Source organism: Mesoplodon mirus (assembly GCF_964341445.2).
Source record: "Mesoplodon mirus genome assembly, chromosome: 1".
In the NCBI taxonomy this organism is placed as follows: Eukaryota; Metazoa; Chordata; class Mammalia; order Artiodactyla; family Ziphiidae; genus Mesoplodon; species Mesoplodon mirus.
Window position 1 is genome coordinate 221,436,224 of NC_138976.1, and position 25,252 is coordinate 221,461,475.

The 25,252-nt window shown below is 40.7% G+C and overlaps 1 protein-coding gene across 5 annotated transcripts in view; it reads right to left on the reverse strand.

Annotated features, from left to right (window-relative positions):
* Nucleotides 1-25,252, reverse strand: part of ADRA1A (adrenoceptor alpha 1A) — a 105,971-nt gene that overhangs the window by 53,051 nt on the left and 27,668 nt on the right. Inside the window, exon 2 of one of the 5 annotated variants that reach the window (XM_082616119.1) lies at nucleotides 7,157-12,074. The exons of the other annotated variants lie outside the window; for them this stretch is intronic. Coding sequence (XP_082472245.1) covers nucleotides 12,022-12,074 — 53 coding nt within the window. The 3' untranslated portion in view covers nucleotides 7,157-12,021. Of the gene's footprint in view, nucleotides 1-7,156; nucleotides 12,075-25,252 lie in introns of those variants that run through there. 5 annotated transcript variants of the gene reach the window in all.

Here is a 25,252-nt window from a genome sequence, read left to right on the forward strand (position 1 = left end):
TCTGAGGGTTGTCTTTTGGTCTTGTTTATGGTTTCCTTTGCTGTGCAAAAGCTTTTAAGTTCCATTAGGTCCCATTTGTTTATCTTTGTTTTTATTTCCATTTCTCTAGGAGGTGGGTCCAAAAGGATCTTGCTGTGATTTATGTCATAGAGTGTTCTGCCTATGTTTTCCTCTAAGAGTTTGATAGTGTCTGGCCTTACATTTAGGTCTTTAATCCATTTTGAGCTTATTTTTGTGTATGGTGTTAGGGAATGATCTAATCTCATACTTTTACATGTCCCTGTCCAGTTTTCCCAGCACCACTTATTGAAGAGGCTGTCCTTTCTCCACTGTACATTCCTGCCTCCTTTATCAAAGATAAGTTGACCATATGTGCGTGGGTTTATCTCTGGGCTTTCTATCCTGTTCCATTGATCTATCTTTCTGTTTTTATGCCAGTACCACACTGTCTTGATTGCTGTAGCTTTGTAGTATAGCCTGAAGTCAGGGAGCCTGATTCCTCCAGCTCCGTTTTTCGTTCTCAAGATTGCTTTGGCTATTCGGGGTCTTTTGTTTTTCCAAACAAATTTTGAAATTTTTTGTTCTAGTTCTGTGAAAAATGCCAGTGGTAGTCTGATAGGGATTGCATTGAATCTGTAGATTGCTTTGGGTAGTAGAGTCATTTTCACAATATTGATTCTTCCAATCCAGGAGCATGGTACATCTCTCCATCTATTTGTATCATCTTTAATTTCTTTCATCAGTGTCTTATAATTTTCTGCATACAGGTCTTTTGTCTCCTTAGGTAGGTTTATTCCTAGATATTTTATTCTTTTTGTTGCAATGGTAAATGGGAGTGTTTTCTTGATTTCTTGAACTGAACTTTTAATGGATATGATTAGTGAAATCTAAATTAATAATAAAAATCATTTTTCAGATTATAAGAAAAACTTAAAATCCAGAGTTTCTCTTTTGGGTAGCTTTTACCTCTAATACCAACCCTTATTATTTAACTCATTTTAATAATTTAGAAAAACATGTATTTTATTCCTTTTTCTTTTTTTTTTTTTTTTTTTTTTGCGGTACGCGGGCCTCTCACTGTTGTGGCCTCTCCCGTTGCGGAGCACAGGCTCCGGACGTGCAGGCTCAGCGGCCATGGCTCACAGCCCCAGCTGCTCCGCGGCATGTGGGATCTTCCCAGACCGGGGCACGAACCCGTGTCCCCTGCATTGGCAGGCGGATTCTCAACCACTGCGCCACCAGGGAAGCCCTATTTTATTCCTTTTATTGGTCAATATCATTTAGACATATGGGCCAAAATGTCAAAAATTTTCACTACCAAATTCTCATCAAGACATACTGGATTAACTTCTATGATAAAAGATGGTAAAATAATACTCTTAAAGAGACTTAAAGATAACATGTAGACTTCCATTTCTGGAAATAGGACAGATGAGATATATTGAAAACTTCCTTTAACAGAACACCTAGACATAATGGGTAAAATTTAATAAGACCCCCTGTATGTACATAGCTAAGTTATAAGATAGCAAAAAGTTCTCCAAGGCCCAAGAACAAGAGGTTGTTGAAAACAGAGTATCAACATAACACTGACTTAATGTTGCCTTATGGGTGCTTACTGTTCTTGATTATCAAGAGATGTGAGTTTTAGGAACCACATGGGGACAGAACATGAAGCTTTGGGTCTGCATAAGAGTGGGGGGAATATAAACTAAGATCCTTGCATGAAACCTGGAATGCTCAAAAGGCTAGGCCTTCAATGAAAAGGTAGATGATTAGGAACCTTATCAGTCTCAGCCTGGATCCTGATTGTGGGAGAGAAAAGTCTTTGTTGAGAACTGAACCATAACAAAAATTAAATATATTCAAACTTGGAGGTCACAGCCAAAGCAGTACTTAGAGGTACATTTACAGCCTTAAATACTTCTATTAGAAAGGAAGAAAGCTGAAAATTAATGAGTGAAATATCTGTCTCTGTTCTCCATAAAATAGAGGTTGATGCAAGGAGTAAGTGCTAATGCTTTATTTGGAAGGTCTACCTCCATGGCAGAAAGAATGAGAAAAAAGGGAAGTGAGGCAGGAAAGGTGGGAAGCAAAGAAAAATGATGTGTTAGTACACTGGCCATTGATATATTAGAAGCCATGATGGGACTCAGCTGATCCTTTGACAGGTGTATCCATTTGGCCACCTTTTTGTGTTTGTGGATACAGGTGATACAGAGAAATAGTGCCTCAAAACAGAATCCTGAGAAAGTGTACCTTTTGGTGTAGGCCTGGGAGAGGGTAATATCAGCCCTTGCAGGAAAGGCATAAAATACCACCTGGATCCTTCTCTTTTATATTTCCAATGGAAACAAAAATCTTAAGCTGATGTGGGAAGGACATAAAACTCTCTCACCTTTAAAGCATTGGAGAAAACCAAGCAGGGTAAACACAGTAAAACATAACAAAAATTGCTGATAACCAAAGACAAAGAGAGAAATTTTAACACAGATAGAGGGGAAGAAAATGTACATTACATACAGGAGGATAAGAATTACAGAGTTCTTATCAGAAACAATGCAAGCCAGAAGACAAAGATGTGGCATCTTTAAACTGCTGACCCCAAAAAATCATTCCAGAATTCTATACTTAGAGAAAATATCTTTCAAAAGTGAAGGAGGGCTTCCTTGGTGGCACAGTGGTTAAGAATCTTCCTGCCAATGCAGGGGACACGGGTTTGAGCCCTGGTCCAGGAAGATCCCACATGCCGTGGAGCAACTAAGCCCATGCACCACAACTACTGAGCCTGCGCACTAGAGCTGAAAGCCACAACTAGTGAGCCCACGTGACACAACTACTGAAGCCCACGTGCCTAGAGCCTGCGCTCCACAATAAGAGAAGCCACTGCAATGAGAAGCCTGCGCACTGCAATGAAAGAGTAGCCCCTGCTCGCCGCAACTAGAGAAAGCCCACACACAGCAAAGAAAATCCAATGCAGCCAAAAATAAATAAACAAATAAATTTATTTAAAAAAAAAAGAAAGTGAAGGAGAAATGAAGACTTTCTCAGACAAATAAAAATTAAGAGAATTTGTTACCAACAATCCTGCACTATAGGAAATAGGAAAGGAAATTATTCAGGTAGAAAACTGAATCTACACAAAGAAAATAAAGACACTGGAAATAGAATAAATGAAAGTACATATAAAATCATTTCCCCTTATTTTTAATTGTTAACAGACACCTTCAGAAGTAATGTTTTACCAGCTATCTGGGTATCCCTTAGCCCAATCAAGTTGTCACATAAAATTTTAAAATAATTTAAATTAAAAATTTTAATTTAAAAATTTCCATGTTTTTGCATGAAAAGACATTATGGAAAAAGAGATCTATTCTCTCCAAATTAACCTATAATGAAAATCAACACACTACTTCATGGTCAAATAAAGGGCCCCAAATGCCCAGAAACATGTGAAACAAAAGAAGGTGGTGGAACTCAGTTTCCTAAATATCAAGATATTATAAAGCTCTTATAAAGTAAACCAGTGTTATGTTGGTTTAGGAATAGACAAACAAACCAAGAAAGAAGAATAGAGGGCCCAGAGACAATCATATATATATGGAATATTAATGTGTGACAGAGGTTACATTGCAAAGTAATGGGGAAAACACAGATGCTTCAATAAATGGCCCTGGTACAATTGGATATCCGAGGGGGAAAAAAGTTAAATAGGATTCCAATCTCATACTATGCATAAATATAAATTACAGGTGGATCAAAGACCTTTTTTTGCATTCATGTACTACTAATTCATGCAATAAAATGAATGAATCTCACATGTACTCTGCTAAATGAAAGAAGGCAGATTCAAAAGGCTACATACTGTATGATTCCTTTAAAATGACATTCTTGCAGTGGTAAAACTATAGAGATAGAAAATGGATCAGTGATTGCCTGGGGCTGAGGCTGGGGAGGCATGTTGACTACAAAGAAGCATAAAGAAAGTTTTGGGGATGATGGAACTCTTCAATACTTTGATTGTGCTGATGGTTACACAATTGTGTTTGTTAAAACTCATAGAACTGTGCAGCAAAAAGGAATAAATTATACTGTATATGAATTATGCCTCAATCAAATGCCCACAGGGAATTTCCTATTAAAAACGTAACAACCACTATTAATCTCTTAGCATGTGCCAGGTACTGTAGTCCTCATTCCTACATGCACACTTTCATTTAATTTCTCACAATCATCTTATGAAAGAGATACTATAATTATTTAAGTAAAAAAGATTAGGAGAGACAGAAGCATTCACCAGTTTCTTTTATTCTGTAAAGTTGCTTAAATTCCTTTAAAAAAATTCTTTAAATCTCCCCTTGAGGAGTAATTTCTTGATTAAATGACCTTGATCTCCTTCACCTACAGCTTCATATCCATTCAGCTGGACAGTACAAACATTCCTTTCTCTGTGAGACTTTTCACCACCTTACTAAGGCATGTACCAAGCATTCTCTGCTTCTCTGCTACTACCTACTACCTAACCAAGCCATGTATTTGTGGTTTCATATGCATATATATGCTCACATGTGTCAATATATAAATACTCTTACAAAAGAGAATTGGCTTCATTGGAATGATATAGTGTCTATAAGTAATGGGTGTATAATGGTGTGTGGGTGTATAAAAATTAAAATTTCTTTTGAGATAATTGTGGATTCACATATAGTTGTAAGAATATACAGAGAGGTCTCTTATTACCAGATTTTCTCCAATGGTAACATCTTGTAAAACTATAGTACCATATCACAACCAGGATATTGACATTGATACAGCCAAGATACAGAACATTTCCATCACCAGCATACCACCCCTACTTTGTTCCCAACCCCAAGTCCTCCTTACCCTCTGGTTACCATTAATCTGTTCTCCATTTCTATAATTTTTTCATTTCAATAATGTTTATAAATGGAGTCATACAGTATGCAATAATTTTGGAATTGGCTTTTTTCACTCAGTATAATTCTCTGGAAATTGATCCAAAGAATGTTGCATTTATCAATAGTTCTTTCCTTTTTATTGCTGAGTAGGAATGGATCAGTTTGTTTAACCATTCATTCACTAAAGAACATCTGGTTGTGTCTGGTTTGGGGCTGCTACAAATAAAGCTGCTATAAATATTCCAGTACAGGCTTTTGTGTGAGCACAAATTTTCACTTCTCTGGAATAAATGCCCAGGAATGTAATTGCTGGGTTGCATGATAGTTTCATGTTTAGATTTTTAAGAAATTGTCAAACTTTTTCAGTGTCTGTATCATTTTACATTGCCACCGGCAATTTATGAGTGATCCAATTTATCTGCATCATTGCCAGCATCTGATGTTGTCACTATTTTTTATTTTAGCCATCCTGATAGTTGTGTAATGATATCTAACTATTGTTTTCATTTGCATTTCCCTAATGGCTAATGACGCTTTTCATTATCATTCAAAAGTACATCTTTTCGTGTACTTATTGAGATGGATGTTCATGTCTTTTGCCCATGTTCTACTTGGATTGGCTTTATTACTGTTGTTTTGAGAGTTCCTCAGATATTCTAGATAGCAGTCTTAGGATTGCTGAATACAGGATTTGAAAATATTTCCTCCCAGTATGTAACTCATCTTTTCATCTGCTTAACAGGGTCTTTTGCAGAGAGAAATTTTTAAATTTTTATAAAGTCCAGTGTATTAATTTTTCCTTTTATGAATAATGCTTTTAGTGTCAAGTCTTGTCTAAACCTAGATGTCAACGATTTTCTCCTTTGTTTTTCTAAAAGTTTTATAGCTTTGTGTTTTTTAAACTTACATCCATGATACATTTTGAGTTAATTTTTGCTTAGTGTGTAAGGTTTAGGTTGAGGTTCAATTTTTGCCTCTGGGTGTCTGGTTGCTCTAGCGTTATCTGTTGAACAAGCTATCTTTCCTCCATTGAATTGTTTCTGCATCTTTGTCAGAAATCAATTGGGCATATTTGTGTGGGTCTATGTTTGGGTTTTCCATTTTGTTCCATTGATCTGTGTGTCTGTCCCTCTGCTTGGTTACTGTCACTATATAATCAATTTTGAAATCTGATAGAGTGATTCCTCTCACTTTAAATTTTTTTCCAAGTGGTTTTAGCTATTCTAGTTCCTTTGCCTTTCACATAAATTTTAGAAGAGTCTTATGTATAACTACTGATACAAAAAAAACTTGCTAGAATTTTGATAGTGACTGTATTAAACCTCTATATTAATTTGGGGAGAATTGATATCTTTGCTATATTGAGTCCATGAACACAATATGTCTCTCCATTTATTTACATCTTCTTTGATTTCTTTCATCAGCATTTTATTGTTTTCAGCATGCAGATACTGTATAATGCACTATTAGATTTAAACCTTAAACCTAAGTCTTTGTATAGTATTGATATATTTAATTTTGATGTCCATGTGCTCATTACTGCTACATAAATATATGTATTTTTTGTTTTGTTTAACTTGTATTCTGAGACCTTGCTGAGCTCTCTTACTAGTTCTAGAAGGTTTTTAAAAAAATAGATTCCTTTGAAGTTTCAATGTATATATCATATCATCTACAAAAAATGACAGTTTCATGTCTTTTCTTTCCTTTTCTTGCCTTACTGCATGGACTAGAACTTTCAGCAATATGCTGAATAAGAGTAATGAGAGTGAAGATCATTGCCTTGCTCCTGATTTAAGGGGGAAAGCATTTATTCTTTTACGATTATGTTGAATGTAATCTGTAGGGTTGTTGTAGATAATCTTTATCAAGGTGAGAAAGTTTCACCATCTACTCCTAGTTTTCTGAGGGTTTTCATAATATCTGCATATTAGCTTTTGTCAAATGCTTTTTCTACATCAATTGATATGATCATGTGACTTTAGTGTGTTAATATGATAAATTACACTGATTGATTTTCAAATATTAAATTAGCCTTGCATCCTTGGAATAAATTCCACTTGGTAATGATATACAATTATTTTTATATATTGCTAAATTCTATCTATTATTTTGTTAAGAATTTCTGCATACATTCATGAAAGATACTAGACTGTAGTTTTCTTTTTCTCCTTTTCCCCTTCCTACCTCCCTCCCTCCCTCTCTTTCTCTCTCTCCCTTCTTTCTTCCTTTCTCCCTTTCTTTCTTTCTTTTTCTTTCTTTTTTTCCTTCCTTCTATCTTTCTTTCCCTCCCTCCCTCCCTCTTTTCCTTCCTTCTTCCTTCCTTTCTGGTACTAGCTCCAAAATAAGTTGGTAAATATTCCATCCCTTTCTATTTTCTTTGGATATTATTTTTCATGGAAACCACCTGGGTCTGGAGATTTCTTTTCTGACAGTTTTAAGGTAACAAATTCAATTTCCTTAATAGTTATAGGGCTATTTAAATTATCTATTTATATTGTGTGAGTTGTGATAGTTTGCACTTTTCATGAAATTAGTCCATTTCACCTAAGTTGTCATATGGATATGTGTAGAGTTGTTTGTAGTACTATCTCATCCTTTTGATGTCTGCAGGATCTGCAGTGATATACTGCTTCACTCCTGATATTGGCAGTTTATGTCTTCTCTCTTTTTTTCCTGGTCAGTCTTATTAAATGTCTGTCAATTTAATTGATTTTTTTCAAAGAACTAGCTCTTTATACTCCATCTTTCTGGAAGAAGTCACTAGTCACATTTTGTCAGAATTTTTTGTTGCTATTTATCCATCAGAAGTAACATACACTATGGTGGGTTAGAGAGGAGATTTTGGAGTCAGACTAGCCAATATCCACCATGCTTCCACCATATATGACTTTGGCAAGTGAACAAATATCTCCAAGACCTACATTCTTCATCTGTAAGATTGTACTTACCTCATAAATTGTTTTAAGGGCTAAAGGAGATTACACATACAAGTTATTAGCATGTGGCTATTGAGAACTTGAAATATGGCTAGTATGATTGAGGAAGTGAAGCTTTTAATTTTAAGTCACTTAAATAGCCACATGTGGCTAGTAGCTACAATATTAGACAACACAGACTTAACTGTTATAAATGAGGATAAAAATAATCCTCACAGGATTGAGGTAAATAGAAATACAGAAAATAAAACTGCTTTGAAGACATTCTAGTATGTAATCTAAAATGATATTTGTAGTCAATATAATAAATCAAGGACTTTTTGGGTACAGACTGAGAAAGGTTTTTTCTGCCTTCCAACTGAGAACTGACTTCTTTTATTATAGGCATGAATAGAAAAATAAATACTTGGAGGTAGAGATTATCATACTAAGCGAAGTAAGTCAGAAAGAGAAAGACAAATACCATATAATATCACTTATATGTGGAATCTAAAATATGACACAAATGAGCATATATATGAAACAGAAACAGACTCAATGACATAGAGAACAGACTTGTGGTTGGCCAAGGGGTGGGGAGGGATAGATTGGGATTTGGGATTAGCAGATGCAAACTAGTATATATAGGATGGATAAACAGCAAGATCCTACTGTATCGCACAGGGAACTGTATTCAGTATCCTATGATAAACCATAATGGAAAAGAATATGAAAAATAATATATGTATGTATGTATAACTGTCATTTTGCTGTCCAGCAGAAATTAACACAACTCTGTAAATCAACTATACTTCAATAAAAATTTAAAAAAAGAAAAATAAATACCAGCAAGAAATGGACAAAGAGAAGGAGGATGGCAACAGGAAGCAAAACGTGCGGCTAGTCTTTCTCCAGAGTGTGCCCCTCTCTGTGACACACTCAGACACCCGCACAGCATGGCATCTTCCTTCCACAATGTCACCTGATGAGCTCCACCCTACATGGTGGCTCTCTGCTGGGGGTTGGGCACGGGTAGCAATTTTCTTCTGCTTCCTCACAAAGCATCATCTCACAGAATTCATTATGGAGATAGGTCACCCACAGGGATGTGCTCTGGCATGAAAAACTTGTCCCTGATTAGCCCCATCTCTGATTCCCCCCTCTCAAAAATGTGTACAAGGCAAGTAGTTGAGGTTCATTGACAGATAGTTCATTATTTCCCCATGACAGGTATAAATTCCTGAAGCAAAAGAACTTTTCTTCCATCTTGGAAGTGAGGACAAGTGGGCTGGATCCTGAAGCACTGGGAATGCTGTGAGGCTGCCCGGGTTCTCGACATATTTGTGCCACCAACTATGTATGTGGCACCAGGAAATTCAGCTCCTTTTCTTCCTGTGTAAAAGGGAGGATCAGAACTCAATGGCTCAAGATCCCCACCAGGACCACAATTCCATGGTTTACACTTGGCATGTACATTTTTATGACTACAAGGAAAAGGAAACATCACTCCCTGATGTATATCACAATTACAGCTGTATAGATGAGGAACCAGAGGTACACTAAGACCACGATTTGGTCAAAGCCTCACAAGAAGGTGGCAAAACTGGAAATGAAAACCTCAAACTCCAAGCCCTCGGGTCTTGGCCATATACCATGGTGCTCTGAGCTCATTTACTAGGTTTTTTGTTTGTTTGTTTGTTTGTTTTTTTTGGCCTCACTGTGCTGAACGTGTGATCTTAGGTCCCTGACCAGGGATCGAACCTGTGCCCCCTGAAGTGGAAGCACAGAGTCTTAACCACTGGACGACCAGGGAAGTCCTCTGAGCTCAGTTAGAAGACAGTACTGTTCAGGGCTGGAAAACGGAATGCCTAGTGAATATACCTGCTTCTCTCTCCTTCCCCTCCCTTTGTTGCTCAACCCCTACTTCTGTTAACGCGAGCCCTGGTTCAGATATGTAGAAAGGATGATAAAAGCAGAACAAAAGAAATAGGGAGCCAAAAAAAGTACAAAAGGTGCTTAATAGTTTCCATTGGTTCAGAAAGAAAGGCACTTAGAGTTTCCATGACAGTCAGCATCTTCATAGAATCATGAACAGTTAAAGAAAGGGAAGGCAGGAAGGTGAAGTGACTTGTTTCAAGTGACAGAGGTTTATTTAGTAAGTGGACACTAATAATGGACAGCAGAGCCTGGGAATTCAGGCCAATTCGAGTTCCAATCTCAGCTCTGCCACACTCCAGCTGGGAAACCTTGGTCAGGGCAGCTTCTCTGAAATGTTATTTTTCTCATCTCTGTAAAGGGGGTTGTGATACCGTTTCATAAGTTTATTGTGACGATTAAACAAGATAATGTATGTAACACAGCTGTCCAAGATAAGAATATAATAGAAGAGAAGATTTATTAGTTTGGACTAGAACCCAGATATTATTTCAATCAAGTGATCTTCCTGTTATAATATGCTGTCCCTCCTCTTCCCTCCCTCCTACCCCAATGCCAGCTCATTCCCTTAAGCCATCTAATTAGCTAAATAAAGCGTGCAGACAGGGTCTATGTAAAAATGCTCTCAGAGCCACGTGAAATCCCCAGGGATGCGAAGAAACCTACATGGCCAATTACCATAGCATCATTTCATTTCCTGGGAGTGACTAATATCCAGAGATGGTCGCTTAAACACTAATTGCAGGAGAACAGGTAGAAATCATGTTAAATGAGCCCAACACTATTTCTGGGGAAAAAGACAGCAAGCCTCTCTGATCCATGCGTATGCTTGCTTCTTAATCTACAGAAAGACGGTGGCTTCCATTTCCAACTGGACATAAGATTTCGATTGCATCGGTAATTGTTCTAAAGCTAGTGGGCAGATTTACAGCGTGGAACTGAATTATCATCACAAAAATGTGCCAGCTCCATTCTGTGGGCATGTGATTTTTCTGAATTCAAGCAGTGCATGAAACAACGATGCTTCAGAGAAGCCATCCACACCCACACCTCTTACCCTGCACTTGCTAGACCTTCCAGGGCCTCGTTGCCCACTTCTGTGCTGAGAGCAGGGGAGGAGAGAGCCTCTTCTTTAAGAGGGTTTTAGGGCAACTGTGAATCATCCCTCCCCACCCCCTAGCTGGCTTTCCACCTTCCAACAGTACCTTTGTTTCCATTCTTCTCTCTTCCTGCTTTTAACCATACATCCATCCAACACCAAAGACAGAGAGTTGGGCTGCATTACAAAAGGTGTAAGGCAAGCAAGGAGGAGGATGGATTTCCTTCACTTCCTAAGTCAGCTCCACTTCCTTACCTGCAAGGAGATCGAAAGCCCTTCTCACTGGTCAGCCTTGGGTCTCTCATCCCCCAAAGGCTGTGTTTACCCCACCCGCAAGCTGTCAACCATTCTTGTCAAAATGTCCTAATCCCTCCTACTTGTCTTATTTATTCTCTAAGTCCAGGTCAAGTACCACCTCCTTAGAAAGTCTTCCTTAGCTGCTTCAGCCCTCATACAACTCCTGTTGCTTCTTTAGAAAAACACAAAGCGTACTTCATAATTATATACAAATTGTATTGTTGTGTAACGTAGACTCCTTGTCCTGATTTAATGATCCTGAAGGAAGGAGACCAAATCTCGCATCACTCTTGTATCCCCCATGGGGGTCCTGGTTCAATGCTAGGCACAGACCTGGTTGCCTATCTGATACCTGCTTAAAACAGAAAACCCACCTCCAACTTCCACACGCTGGTGTTTGCATGAGGGCACGAACTTGGTAAGCCACAGAGACAGCTTTCCATGGTGCTAGGGTTCAATTCAACACAGAACCTATTTTTTTGAATTCCCCCAGTGTTCCAGGTACTGAGCTGGCCACTGGTCGTATCAGAAACACACTCTGTGCAATGCAGTCTTCACCTCTTCCTTCTCAGGAGATGGCCAACCCTACAAACTGGCCTTACTCTCATCACGAAGATCATGAAAACAGGATGCCTTACAGCTGAGCCAATACTTCATGTCTGTCGAGGCTCAGCTCAAGTTGGACTTCCTTCTGTGACTTTCCTCAGACTGCATAACCGTAAGTACCTTCACTTTCCCCAAGGAAATGAAATGAGGAATGTTAGAATAATTGACTAAGACGATTGTCCCACGAGATGATCTTTTGGTTCTATTTCCAGTCGGTGGCTGGGTGTTCTGACTGGCAGGCAGCTCTTCAGTAGACCCCTTCCACCTGTGCTCTGCCAACCCCGAAGGCCGCGGTGTCACCTGCGATCAGGAGACGGCAGTAGGGACACATTACAACTTTCATGGCTCTTCTCCATACAAAATAGTAAACATTATATTTTATGACTGTTGGTATAAAGATGAATATATTATGTATGAATACATTTTCTTTGACCTAAAAGTTTATTTTTTGATTCTGATTTTAAGGAAATTAAAACCTTCCATGAGGCCTTAAGAGCATCCTGGTTCCTAGGTACTGTTCTTATCCAGTCTGTGCTCATCTCTCCCTGGTCTGAAGCTCCATGGCGCTGGTCCGCCCATGCCCTTGGCAACCAGCTCGTGGGGACTTGCTCTGCCTACGTGATATGTACACATCAGACAGACAGTAGAGCCTTAGGCCTCTTGCTAGCTCTCCAGCGTATTGTACAGTGCTTGGTCCAGAGCTAGGGCTCTATGTGTTATTGATGACACAGCTGTGCACGATTGGACAATTTCCTTGACAATTTCTGTAAAATGGAGCTCAAGACTTGAATCTTTCTCATGGTATTGCTGGGAGGATGAAATGAGATGAGTCGTGCTTAACACAGAATCTGGCACATGGTAAGCACTGCATAAATGTTAACTTCGTTATTAGTATGAGTTAATATGATGATAACTCGTAGTTATAGAATGCTAGGGTTTTCAAAGAACTGCCACAGGATGATACTGTGTGGCCACAGTTTTCATGTCTCACTGCAGCCAAAGCTGGTTTATGGAAAATGTTGAGATTTAATCAAAAGGTTTTAGAATAAGACAGGTGTGGATTTGAATTCCACTCTGCCACTCACCAGCTGGGTGACATGTGACCTATTTAATCTCTCTGAGACTTTGTTTTCTCATCTATAAAATCAAATCATAATAGCAGTTGCTTTACAAGTACTAAAAAAAACCAACCCAGAGTTTGGGATTGACGTGTACACACTGTTGTATCTAAAATGGACCACCAACAAGGACCTACTGTATAGCACAGGGAACTCTGGTCAATATTATGTAACAACCTAAATGGGAAAAAATTTGAAAAAGAATGATACACGTATATGTATAACTGAATCACTTTGCTGTACGCCTGAAACCAACACAACATTGTTCATAAACTATACTCCAGTATAAAATAAAAATTAAAAAAATAAACCCACTTAGTTCATTTTGCTGTTCAGTTTAAAAAACAAAACCATCCGGGGTCTCCCTGCCACCAGATTGCCTTACTTTCTTGTTGAGGAAGAAGATTAGTCTAACGAAATCCCTCCCACTTGCCTGTGGTTATGAAAGCCTCCAAGTCCTCATGGGAGACCAGGAGATTTGGTACAAAGGTCAAGAATGCTGGGTCCTCTTCCCTGTCCCATCCCTGTTGAAATAAAAACACTGTCCTCCTGGAAGGGGTGAACGCCCAATCATCACTCGTTAACACCTTAACATAAACGTGCTTCTCGTCTCCAGAGAGCAGCTCCAGCAGCTGGTGAAGGGAGGGAGGATTTCAGAGTGCATGGCTGGGGGCTAAAGCCCGAGATGCTGAGGACTGACTGTGTTTCTTTCTTTAGGCATCTGTTGTTTCTGTGATACTGGCATGACCACAATATGATGAAATCCTCTTGGTTTTAGAGTGACTACGCTTCCTGTAGACCTCTTCTCTAATAAATGAAGCTGTGGGGTGTACATTTCAAGTCTCTCAAGTCTTTGTGGTCAGTGGCCAAGAGTCAGTTGACCTAAACATTGGAAATGCCTGTAGCCTAGTGAGCATTAATATTTGCTAGGGACACATCCTAACCACACACAGCGTATCCTTGATTAGAACCCAGGGCCTGATGCCAGTCCTGCCTTTGCCACATACAAGCCACATCACTTAATCATGGGATTCCTCCATTTCTGTTTCTTCCTTTAAATTTGAATCATAACAGTACCTACAGGGCTGTACGCATGAGGTAGTTCAGGTCAAGCTTACAGTGTCTGGCACATAATTTTGCCAGAAGCATTGTATCTCAGTACAGCAGAGCCATGGTACACAAACAATTGCTGGAAGCTGGGAAACACACCAGGAACCATGGTGCCTTCCAGCTTCCACCTGAGCCGGGGATCAAACCATCACCCACCCCTACCTGTAGAGCCACACGTAACCTGCCTGCCTCACTTGCTGGCAAAGCCAGAGTCTGGATGAACCCTGCTAGATTCAAGACCAGGTGACAAGAGGGGAAATATAGGGCTGACAAGAAAATGACCACAAAACAAGGCAAATTCTAATGGCTACCAGTAGTATCCATTAAGAGGAAGCAACAGGAAGACAAGACAGTTCTAGAACATTCCAAAAAAATGAGAAAATGAAGAGATATGCATGTCTCTTAAAGCAAAGAGCAATATTGCAAAGATTCCAATTCATCCCATATTTTTAATAAATTTACTTTTAATGGAATTTTCATCGGCACTTAAAATTATGTTATAAATTTCACCCATAAGAAAATATGGCAAGGAAGAGATGACAATTCAATAAATGGAGAAAGAAAACAACAACAGGGCTTCCCTGTTGGCGCAGTGGTTGAGAGTCAGCCTGCCGATGCAGGGGACGTGGGTTCGTGCCCCAGGCCGGGAAGATCCCACATGCCGCGGAGCGGCTGGGCCCGTGAGCCATGGCCGCTGAGCCTGTGCGTCCAGAGCCTGTGCTCCGCAACGGGAGAGACCACAACAGTGAGAGGCCCACGTACCACAAAAAAAGAAAGAAAGAAAGAAAGAAAGAAAGAAAGAAAACAACAAAGGAACACTAGGCAAAAGGATAAAAGGCTCAATCACATAGCAAAGAAATGCAGCTACGTAATCTTTGATCCCACTTCTGAACATATAGAGCCTGCATTTGGAGTTTATTGTGAACGTGGGCAAACAGCTAGTGTCGGGGCTCAGAAGACTACCTTACAGAACATGGAAACCTAGAAAACGATAAGTAATTCCATAACACGTACTCCTGGTAAGGGTCTTCAGAGGAAATACTGAAAACCCTTATCTAAGATGCAGGCAAGCTGAGTTGAGGCAGATTCATTAGGGAAATAGTGGCTGTACATTCCTAAATGCAGACAAAGGTGGACTGGGTATTGGAGGGAGAAGAAATGTCAAAAGCTTGAAGAGAACAAGGTGTGTGGGAACAAACCTCTAATAGACTCAACTCAACTCTTTGTGTCAGAACCGCGAGGACCCAGCCCAGCCCTCATGAGGCAGAATATCTGGGAGTGGGGCTGGGAATCTGTACATTTAATAAGCTTTCTAGGTCATGCTTATGCTCACCAAAGCTCGAGAACCACCACTTTAGCACCTGCCACCCAGACACCAACGGCTGCCTTTGGGCAGGGCCCAGTGGTCCCATGGGGTGGGGAGCAGACGGCTGGGTCAAAGCCCAAGACCACTGTTAGCAGAAGATGCTTCATGGCCTATTCCATCTTCACCTGCCCTTGATCCTTGGAGGCAGCCATGGATACCCTGCTTTTAAAGAAAGGGGAGGACCTGGAGGCACATGGCTATGAAATGAGGATGCTCTTTACGATCTAACACTTGTCGACCCGGTTCCAAGCCTTGCTTGCTTTTGCTGTCTCCAGAACCTCCAACTTAGTCATTGGGACCCACATCTGGACCACAGGGAAATGGCCCTGAAAGGATGAGGCTCTTGACGGTATTCTTTCAACTCAAAAAGGGGAAAAGTTAACAGAAGGTAAAAACCAAAGATGGTTTGGCTGGAGGGACAGCGGAGTCGGACCTTCCTCAGCGTGGCTACAGCCAGAGTTGGCAGAGACGATGCTTTACTTAAGGAATTAACTGAGAAATAGCTGTTCTGCCCAAAGTCATCTCAGCTGCCAAAACCTCAATTATTTTCTTACCCTGAAATGATCTTAGGAAAAGAATCACTCAAGCTCGGCCACAGGGTCAGCTACTCCCACTGGACTGTGTGGTAACCCTTTCAGAAGATTAAAATATGATTCTGCATAATGACTAAAAGGACCTTGACTCATGGGAAAAGCTCACAAATGTCTAAAATACCACGCCTTGTGTGATTCCACGTATATGAAGGCCAAAGGCTGGCAAAACAAATCTATCAGTTAGAAGTTGAGATGACAGTTACTTGGGCTGAGAGGAAGGGGGCCATTGGGGCCTCTGGGTTCTGGTGACGTTGGTTCTTAAGCTGGGTGCTGGATACCCAGGTGTGCTCACTTTGTAAAGATTTATCAAGCTGGACACTTAGGTGCACTTTTCTATGGGTATATTACGCTTCTATAAAGTTTTTTAAGTTAAATATATATATATACACACACACACACACACACACATATGTGTGTATATATATATATATATATATATATTTGATTCTGCAGCTTGGAAGCTGGTTGCTGCATAGCCTCCCAGATGGAGTTGGTTGGGGTCTTTTTTTCTCTCCCACGCTCTCTCTCTCTCTCTCTCTCTCTCTCTCACACACACACACACACACACATTTTTTCCTCTTTACTTATTTTCACAAGATTAAATTATTTGAATGAAGCCCAAGATATTGGTCTTCATAAGGTCTTTGTTCTCACTGATGCATCCTTACTTCCCAGACTTCGGGAAACGGAGGTCTTTTATAAAGAAATATGCTGGGAAGATGAATCGTTGGCCAGGAGGTGGGCGGGCAGCGAGGCTCCGGAGCCGGGGTCGCTGGAGCTGTAACCTAATCATGTATCCTTGGCAGCTAAGACAAGATCCCCTGCTGACTTGTCAAACTCTCACATGGACGTTAAGAAGATTAAGATAACAGCATGCCTAACATAGCTAATAAAAGAGACTTAAAACAATTGGCAAAAATAGACTGAGTTATGAAACGCTTGTTAGGGGTAATGATCCTGTGTCACAATAATAGCATATAGGGTCAGCTCAGTTTCACACACCAGAAAGAGGAGAGGAGGTGCCAAAGAAGACCAGCCAGGGGATATGCTTTGTGCCCAGTGCCCGACCAGGCAGAGACACACCCGCCTGGCAACAAGCTCCCCACCATACTCCATCACTGATCAAGGCCAGTTTGGAAAGGGTGTAGAGGTCATGGAGGTACCAGGTCACATCCAACATCTCAGACATGGGAGGAGGTGCATCTGTGCCCAAATATCCTAAATAGATTTTTCTTAGTTTAAGAATACTCACCTTGGTCTTCCCCCTGTCCAGCCTGGGTACATCAGCGACACGCCAGTTTTTTTCCTGTCTGTGTTTAGGGACAAGAAGAGCATAATTCCACTCATGGGGTACTAGCTAAGGACCCTTTCGGGCCCACTGTGTCTCCCATCCATTTAAAGGAAGGAGTCACCTGGAGGCCTCGGGACTCTCTCAAGCCCGTCAACCTTGTCTTTCCCTCACCAAACTCTCCTTCTTTCCAACAGGGAAGAGACAAGGTTGGCTCTGCAGTGGGAAATGACGAAGGCCTGAGCAAAGCGCTGATGGAAGATGAGCCCTTTGATCTTCAGCGGGGGAGCAAAAGCAGCTGGGAAGTCTCCTCCGTTGCTGGTGAAATGATGTCCCCGAGTCTTAAGAAGGTTATCCAGCAACGTCTTTTAAAATTGAAAGCACACATACCCTTTAAACCAGCAATCCTCCCCTTAGGGATCTATGTTCTAGAAGCCAAAGCACCTGTGTACATAAGGGAGAGTTGGCAAAAAAAAAAAAAAAGAGCAAAAGAATGACACTAAAAATTCAAGCAGATTGTATAGGTCAGGGAAGTGGACTGAGGTACAGACTCTGGGCAGTAGACTCCACTCCTTGGGAAGTAGACTCTGAGATGGAGGTTTGCGTGCAGGAGGTTTATAGGATGTGCCCTTGGGGTCACACCTGTAGGGCAGTGAAGCCAATCCCACAGGAGCTGGGAGAGCTCTGGACAGTTGCCCTGAATTAGGACGAAGACTGTCATTGGACGTGGGCTGCTCCCACCAGCAGAGGTGAGACTGAACTGTGACCTGTGGGCCATCAGCACTTCCAGCACCTAGAGGATGAGTGCTTTGGTCCTGGAGGCAAGGGACCCAATGGCCAGCACAGCATCCACTGCATGGGATATGATCACATGTATGTGTACTTGAGAAACTACAGATATAGTGTCTGTGCAGACATATAAAGGAAAAGCAGAAGCAGAAGAAAAGAGCAGCCTCTTTGACTTTCCAATTTATCTTGTACTTTGAACGTTGACAATTCTGAAGCCTAACCAGATTCCATATCGAGGAGAAACAGAGGAGATGCCCAGCCTGGGCAGTTCTGGTGATTTCCCCTGACCTTGTCAGAGTGGAAACCAGGCACCCAGTCTCCCAGCTGAACCAACTTCCACTCCTGAGAACTCTGCCTGCCTTCTATTTTTGAATGGGATGGAAATAGAACCAAGGGATAAATTTTATCTTCCTTTTGCTTGTCAGGGGTAGGTACCTTGCATACGGGTTTGAATTAAAGTCAAGTAGGAAATGCAAAGTAAAGACCTCAGAAGGACCCCCACTGTCTCCCTAAAGGGCAGAGCTATATAGGGTGCTGTAAAATTGGAGCAATTGCTCTGACCCAGCCCGCACTAGGGAGCCCCGCGGTGACTCAGGTAAGCACCCTCTTGAGACTAATTAAGATGCTATAAAATGTAGGAACCTCATAATTAAACTAGAATCAGTCCTTCAATCCCACCTTCTCCTTCTTGCCCCATATTATTAAGGCAAAGCCAAGAGAAAGCACTCAAGTTGCATATTTCTCCCAAGATTGCCTTTCACAGTCATCTGAACGAGATTTTACTTTTATCAGCCAAGTGTTTGAGAAACAATGGAGAGGAAGAGTAGGCTGACACAGAGCTTTAAAGTTCCATGTTTCTGCTGGTAAGAAAGAAAGCCTATCGTCCCAACAGGATATCTTCATTTATTTAACATCGTTCTAGAAATAACAGCTAATGCAATTAGCCAAGAAAAGGGTGAATTATATATATCGGAAAAGAGGACCACAGTTAGTAAGTGCAGATGATTTTTGTATACCTGGATAGCCCCAAAGAATTAGCTAAAAAATTACTAGAACCGTAATAAGAGAGCAGGAAGGTGACTGGTTAAACCTAAAGAGTATTAAAATCTGTAGCTTTCTTATCTACCAGCAATCATTAGAATTAGAATGCAATGGGGTCAAGATTCCATTCACAGTAACAATAAAAGTCTAAAATACTTAGGGATATATTTAACAGGAAATGTATAGAATAAACAAAGGGAAAGCTATAAAAATGAACTGACTTGAATGAAATGATACATGCTTGGATGGGAAGTCTTTATATTGTGAAAATATCACTTTCATATATTTTAATAGACAAGTTAACAGAGTTCCAAATTAGAGTTTATTTAGAACTAGGCAATTCTAAATTTCATCTAGAAGAATAAATATGGATGAAAAGCCAAAATCAGATGAGGATTGTCCTATTCGATATTAAACTATATTTCAAAGTTACAGTTGACTGTCAGACAACATGGAGGTTAGGGGTGTCAGTGCCCACGCAGCGGAAAAAATCCGTGAATAACTTTGCAGTTGGCTCTCTGCACGCGGTTGGCATCTGCAGATTTAATCAGCTTCTGATTGCGTAGTATGTAGGAGGTACTTATTTTTAAAAATCTGCATATAAGTGGACCTGTGCAGTTCAGACCCCTGTTGTTCAAGAGTCAACTGTGTATCAATTTATAAGTATCAATGCCAGAATGGAAAGCAGGCTGTCTGCTGATCATTTAGCCACTTCTGATGGTCCAGACATGGAAATTAGCATTCTCTCCTTCCTCAGCTGACCATGGCCTCCTGTGGATGGGATTTCTTCTCCTGGCTACCTCCACCCACGTGCCATTGGTCCTGTGGTCCTCGACACCACCTTAGGAAAAGCGCTTGTAGCCCTACACTCTGGGCCTTTATTCCTTTTGACGATACTGGGTCAGACTCCGAGGTTGGGACATTAAAGCATGTCCTCTGGTTGTGTTTACAAGACACCAGACATCTTCGAGAGAAGTGACCCATCCAGCTGGAACAAACTCTTACATTTTCCACTTCCTGTCAGCCTCTTAAGGGATAGGTAAAACATGCAACCCTTATTTTAATTTTTCACTTGTTTTCTGGATTTTTGATGCCCCACATACTACAGTTTCTCAAATCTGTGTGAAGGGCCAGTTTTTTCCAAATACAACATGTACCAGTCCTTTTTTTAAATGTAAGAAAAATAAATTTTAAAAAGGGAGAAAAATACCTTAAAGACCAAGCAAATACAAGCTCCTATTTTTATTATGATATTCAACAGACATAAAATTTCTGTCATCTTGCTATAAATGTCTCTAAATACTCTCTTCATAGACCAGTGACAACCGTCCCTGGCCAGGCACCCGGTCCATAGACTGCATGTTCTAAACCTCGTCACCACCAAACTGGCTACCACTTTAGACAAGGATTATTCATGCCCTGCGGTCTAGGTAACAAGACAATCCTACATTTGTATAACACAACTTTTTATAGCACTCAAATCTTCTCCCTCAGATGACTCTCCAAAAATATTCTTCTGAGGTAATTGAGGCAGCTTTTAAACAAACCCCATTCGTCAGGCAAGAAATTCAGATCCTGGCAGAGATATTTAGTGACGCAGCCAAAGTGGTTAGTGAGGAAGTTATATTCACTCACCTGGAGTGTTCTGATTCATGATCCCGAGATCTTCCCACGCCTTACAGGAGCCACACACGTGGCAGTGACCTGGTTACTGGTCTACGCAACGAGTCTAATCTCGTGGCCCTGGTCCACAGAGCATGTTTAGTACTCACACTACAGAAGTCCATCTCTACCTTTCTGGACCCCATATCCTCGAAGAGGAAGCCCACCAAATTGTCCAGAGCCCTAGGGCTAATGCTACTGTTCTTATACTGCGACACTGTGTTAGGAAACAAATTTCAAAGATCCATAGTTCTCAAAAACAATAGCAAAATCAAACTGCAACCATGGCACTAAAAACTAAAAACTCTCATTAAATTCTTTGAGAAGCACAGGAAATTATTTAGGCTCCATGGCCATAACTAAGGTGGCTATGCTCACCTCCTAGTTGTTTTTCCTACCTGCAGGTACTTTATGTAACAGCAAGTAAGTAGCCTCTCGTATGCCAAATTTGCAAATTAAACTACAAAGAAATCTCAGAAATTTCAAACAAAATCTCTGCTCATTATTCAAAAGGGGATGCTTTTCTCTGTCTTCTGCAGGAGGTGCCAGCAATGGTGTTTGGTGTGGGTGATAGCTCAGGTCACCTCAGGCTTCGTGCGGTTAAATGCAGCCCAAAAGAGCTGCAGGGAAGCACATGACCAGCTCTGGAAGGCAGTGTAGTGCAGGGGCAAGACCTTGGTTCCAGAGTCAGAGGGTCCTGGTTTGAACTCCAACTCTGCCGCTCCTTATTGGGTAATGGGCCTAATAGAACAACGATGATTAAACAAAGGTATATGGAAATGGCTTAGCACATAAGTGATGGAAAATACTTGTCTTTGTAAATAGAAAGAAAAAAGCAGGTAGAGTTCACTTCCTCTACCAGGCATCTGCCTGCATCTTTTTCAAAAGACCCTTCTGAAAGATTTTTGATTTATTTTGGTCCCACACAGATTCTATAGTATTAAAATAGCTTCAGGTGGAGTGTGGAACCTACAGGAAACTACGCAGTCAAAAGGAGAAGCAGTAAGAGGTGCATCGAATTCTGCACTAGCTATTGGTACTCAAATGCATAGCCGAAGGGCTGCTCAAAGTCCACAGTGGGGATGCTTTATTTGCTGTGGCTATTCTGACACCCACCCCAATGATCTAACACACAAGGAGAAGATGTATCATCTATGGCTCAGTGTTTCCACCTTTTCTGGCTTTGATTCCTGTCCTAAAACTTTATTCTCTAACAAGGCAACTCAGGACAGGGAAATAGAATTGTCTTTAAGTTATTGGAAGCACAACATACAATTAGGACAATTCAGATTTTTTCTTCTTTTTATTTTTTTTGCTTGAGTTGTTCCAGTTGGCTGTAGACACTGATCACAAGACTCCTGTTTCTCAGGGCTATGTAGTTAAGCCAAGTAACCGAGTACAAACCAGGACAGGCTTTCGATCATACAGATGTTTCACACTGTTTACTTTTTTTTTTAGTGATGTTTTACTTTTCTGGCACCAAAAGAAAACTTAGAGACTTTTTTAGTTTACAAGATCACATATAAGTGTTTTGGATAATTGAATTTTTTTTTCTTTTAAATTTAAATATTTAACAACACGAGGCTCGGGCCAGTCTTTGCCTGAAGCTACATCTGAAGATTAAAGTTGGACCAACTTAAAGAGTCAAGTCACCACCAAGTCTCTGTGACAGGGAGAAAACCCAAACTCTTGGTTCTGCTATTTATATACAATATGGCACAAGATCTCTGAACTCTACATTAAGACCTGTTTTATCATCTCATGTAGAACTGATTTTGAGTCTCTTTAAATTAATTCAACAAATATTTATTCAGTACTTACTACTGTGCATTGGACATGAGGATTCAAAGCTGATTAAGACAGATTTAGGTGAGACCTGTAGAATATAATACAGAGCTTAAGAGACATCACCTAAACCAGGCCCATCATTCTTTTGGTGAAGAATTGAGGTCTACAGACATAGAAAACAAACTTACGGTTACCAAAGGGGAAAAGGGTATAGGGAGGGATAAATTAGGAGTTTGGGATTAACAGATACACACTACCATATATAAAATAGATAACCAACAGTGACCTACTGTATAGCACAGGGAAATATACTCAGTATTTTGTAGTAACCTATAAGGGAAAAGAATCTGAAAAAAAAAGATATACATGTATGTATAACTGAATCACTTTGCTGTACATCTGAAACTAACGCAACATTGTAAATCAACCATACTTCAATAAACATAAATTAATTAATTAATTTTAAAAAGATGGACTTCCCTGGTCATCCAGCACAGGTTAAGACTCTGTGCTCCCTGCAGGGGGCACGTGTTCGATCCCTGGTAAGGGAGCTAAGATCCCGCAGGCCACACAGTGTGGCTAAAACATAAAAAAATAAATAAGTATATTAAAAAAAATAAGAATTGAGGCCAGGGGAGAAGGAACCTTCCCAGAGGCACATAGTAGCAAGTGTGAACCTTTAAAAGTCATGCTTCTGAACCAAGGTAATTCAAAAGTTCAAAATCATGGTTAACATGTAGGTGTCATTACTTTTAAAGAAATGGTAGAAAATAAAAAGAAGTGGTAGAAAATAAGAGTAGTGTATGCATGTCCCGTATTCTGTAGATCTGGGGCTTAGCTGTCAATCCATTTCCCAGCTGGATGCTACACACGCAGCTGTCCAGCCAGCCACTCCTTCACATAAACTGCCTGCAGATTCTCCAATCTGTCTCCTCAGTTCTGAAGGCAGAGTCAAGGCCACAGTGACTCTCACTATGTCCTCAGCTCTATTCTAGGTAAGTCAGTTATTTAACCCACAGTAATAAAAACCAGGTTTTCATGCTGAAGATTTTTGTAATCTAAGGAGATATCGAGACAGACTTGCATGCAGATGTGTGAATTTAAAATCTACATTTTAATTATGAAATGTGCATGCTAATTACATTAAAAAGATCATACTCATCAAGTCACTTCTCTTAGGAAGCCTTTTTGACATGCTGCCCCCAAATTGGAAAAGGAACCTCTTCCAACGGTACCTGTGTAATAATCACAGCTGTTTATTGGGCTCAGTTACTCAGGTCTCCACCTTGAAGTCAGGGTCTGCTTGCATCTGCCACCCAGTAGGCTCTCAATATGTTTCTTGCATAAAGTAAATAAAAGATATTTTGAGATCCTAGTCCACTCTGGGGTGGCTTCCCAGAAGAGGAAAGCTGGGATTTATTTTAAGAAATGGAAATGGTTTGGTGGAAGGAGGCACATTTCTTCCTGGGTTCCTTCGCTCTGCCTAGAAAATAGGAGCAGGGCGTGGGATGAGGGTGGTGAGAAGGGCGTGGGGAAGAGGAAAGGCATTCGCTGTTCCTATGATTCTCCCATGATCGGAGGGAAGTTCTCAGAGGCAGGCTCTTCTGCCAGGTTCAAGGGTGGGAACAGGAAAGGCATTCCTGACTCTCGGTGCAATTTCTTTTGCACTGTCATGCCGTATGTTCTCCATACAAGACACCTTTGTACCGAGCTTTGTAGGGACCTTGGGAAATCACTTCCCTCTGGAAGCTGGGGTCCGTCACAGGAGGGCAGGATGCAATTTCTCCAGTTTGCAATTGGCCTGGACTATCGAATCCCCGTTCTAACCCTTATGAAACACGATTGCCCAAGAGTACTGACAGATGCAACATTGGTAAATCAAAGCGTGTGGCTCTAACTCCCACCCAATGAACACAGTTAGATAGAGAGAGAAGTCACAGTTGGACGCAGCTGATCGTTTGACTTTGAGAGGACGGCTGACCCTGGGGAGCTCTGGGCACTTGGTCAGCACAGCAGCAAGGTACAAGGGTGTGGGGAGGCAGTGGTTGGGTGGAGAAGGTGTGCATGCAGTATTCTTCTCTCTGGTGTTTGTCCCAGGAGACCTGTCTGATATTGACACCTGAACTTTGTGACAGCTGGGTGCTGCTCCACTGCCGTCTATACAAAATACATGATGCAAACCAGCTGGGGTAAAAGCAGTTCCCATGGAAACCCCCGACTTTACTTTGGAAGGTAAAAGTGATATTTAGGATGACCACAGCTATGGTTTGTATCAGCGCACTTCCTGGGAAGTTTCTTTTTATCCTGAACTTGAGCATTCCTTTTTTTCCCCTTGCCCTGCGGAATTTGGCAACAGAAAAAATTTAAATCGTATTGAAAATATTACCTTCCCAGTTAAATAGCTAAAACAGGAGGTCTTGATTTATTCAAACCATACTTGTTAAAACAAATTTAACTCTAAATGGAGAAACTGTGTAAAGGTCAAGTTTTGTCTTGGATACTTCGAAGGGTTGCTAAGCATTTTGTCCCCCATGGAGGCCGGGTTGACACCAGGAGGTGTTATTTGTATTTCCCCATAGCCATTTTTCCACCTCTCAGTCACAGGAGGAGAATTACAGCTCTAGAGAGCAGACACATCCTTATGTGGGCATGATCACAGTTGTGGTCAACATGGTCACGATAGCAGGAATAGACTGGTCGCTTTAGCACACTAGCCTGAGAAC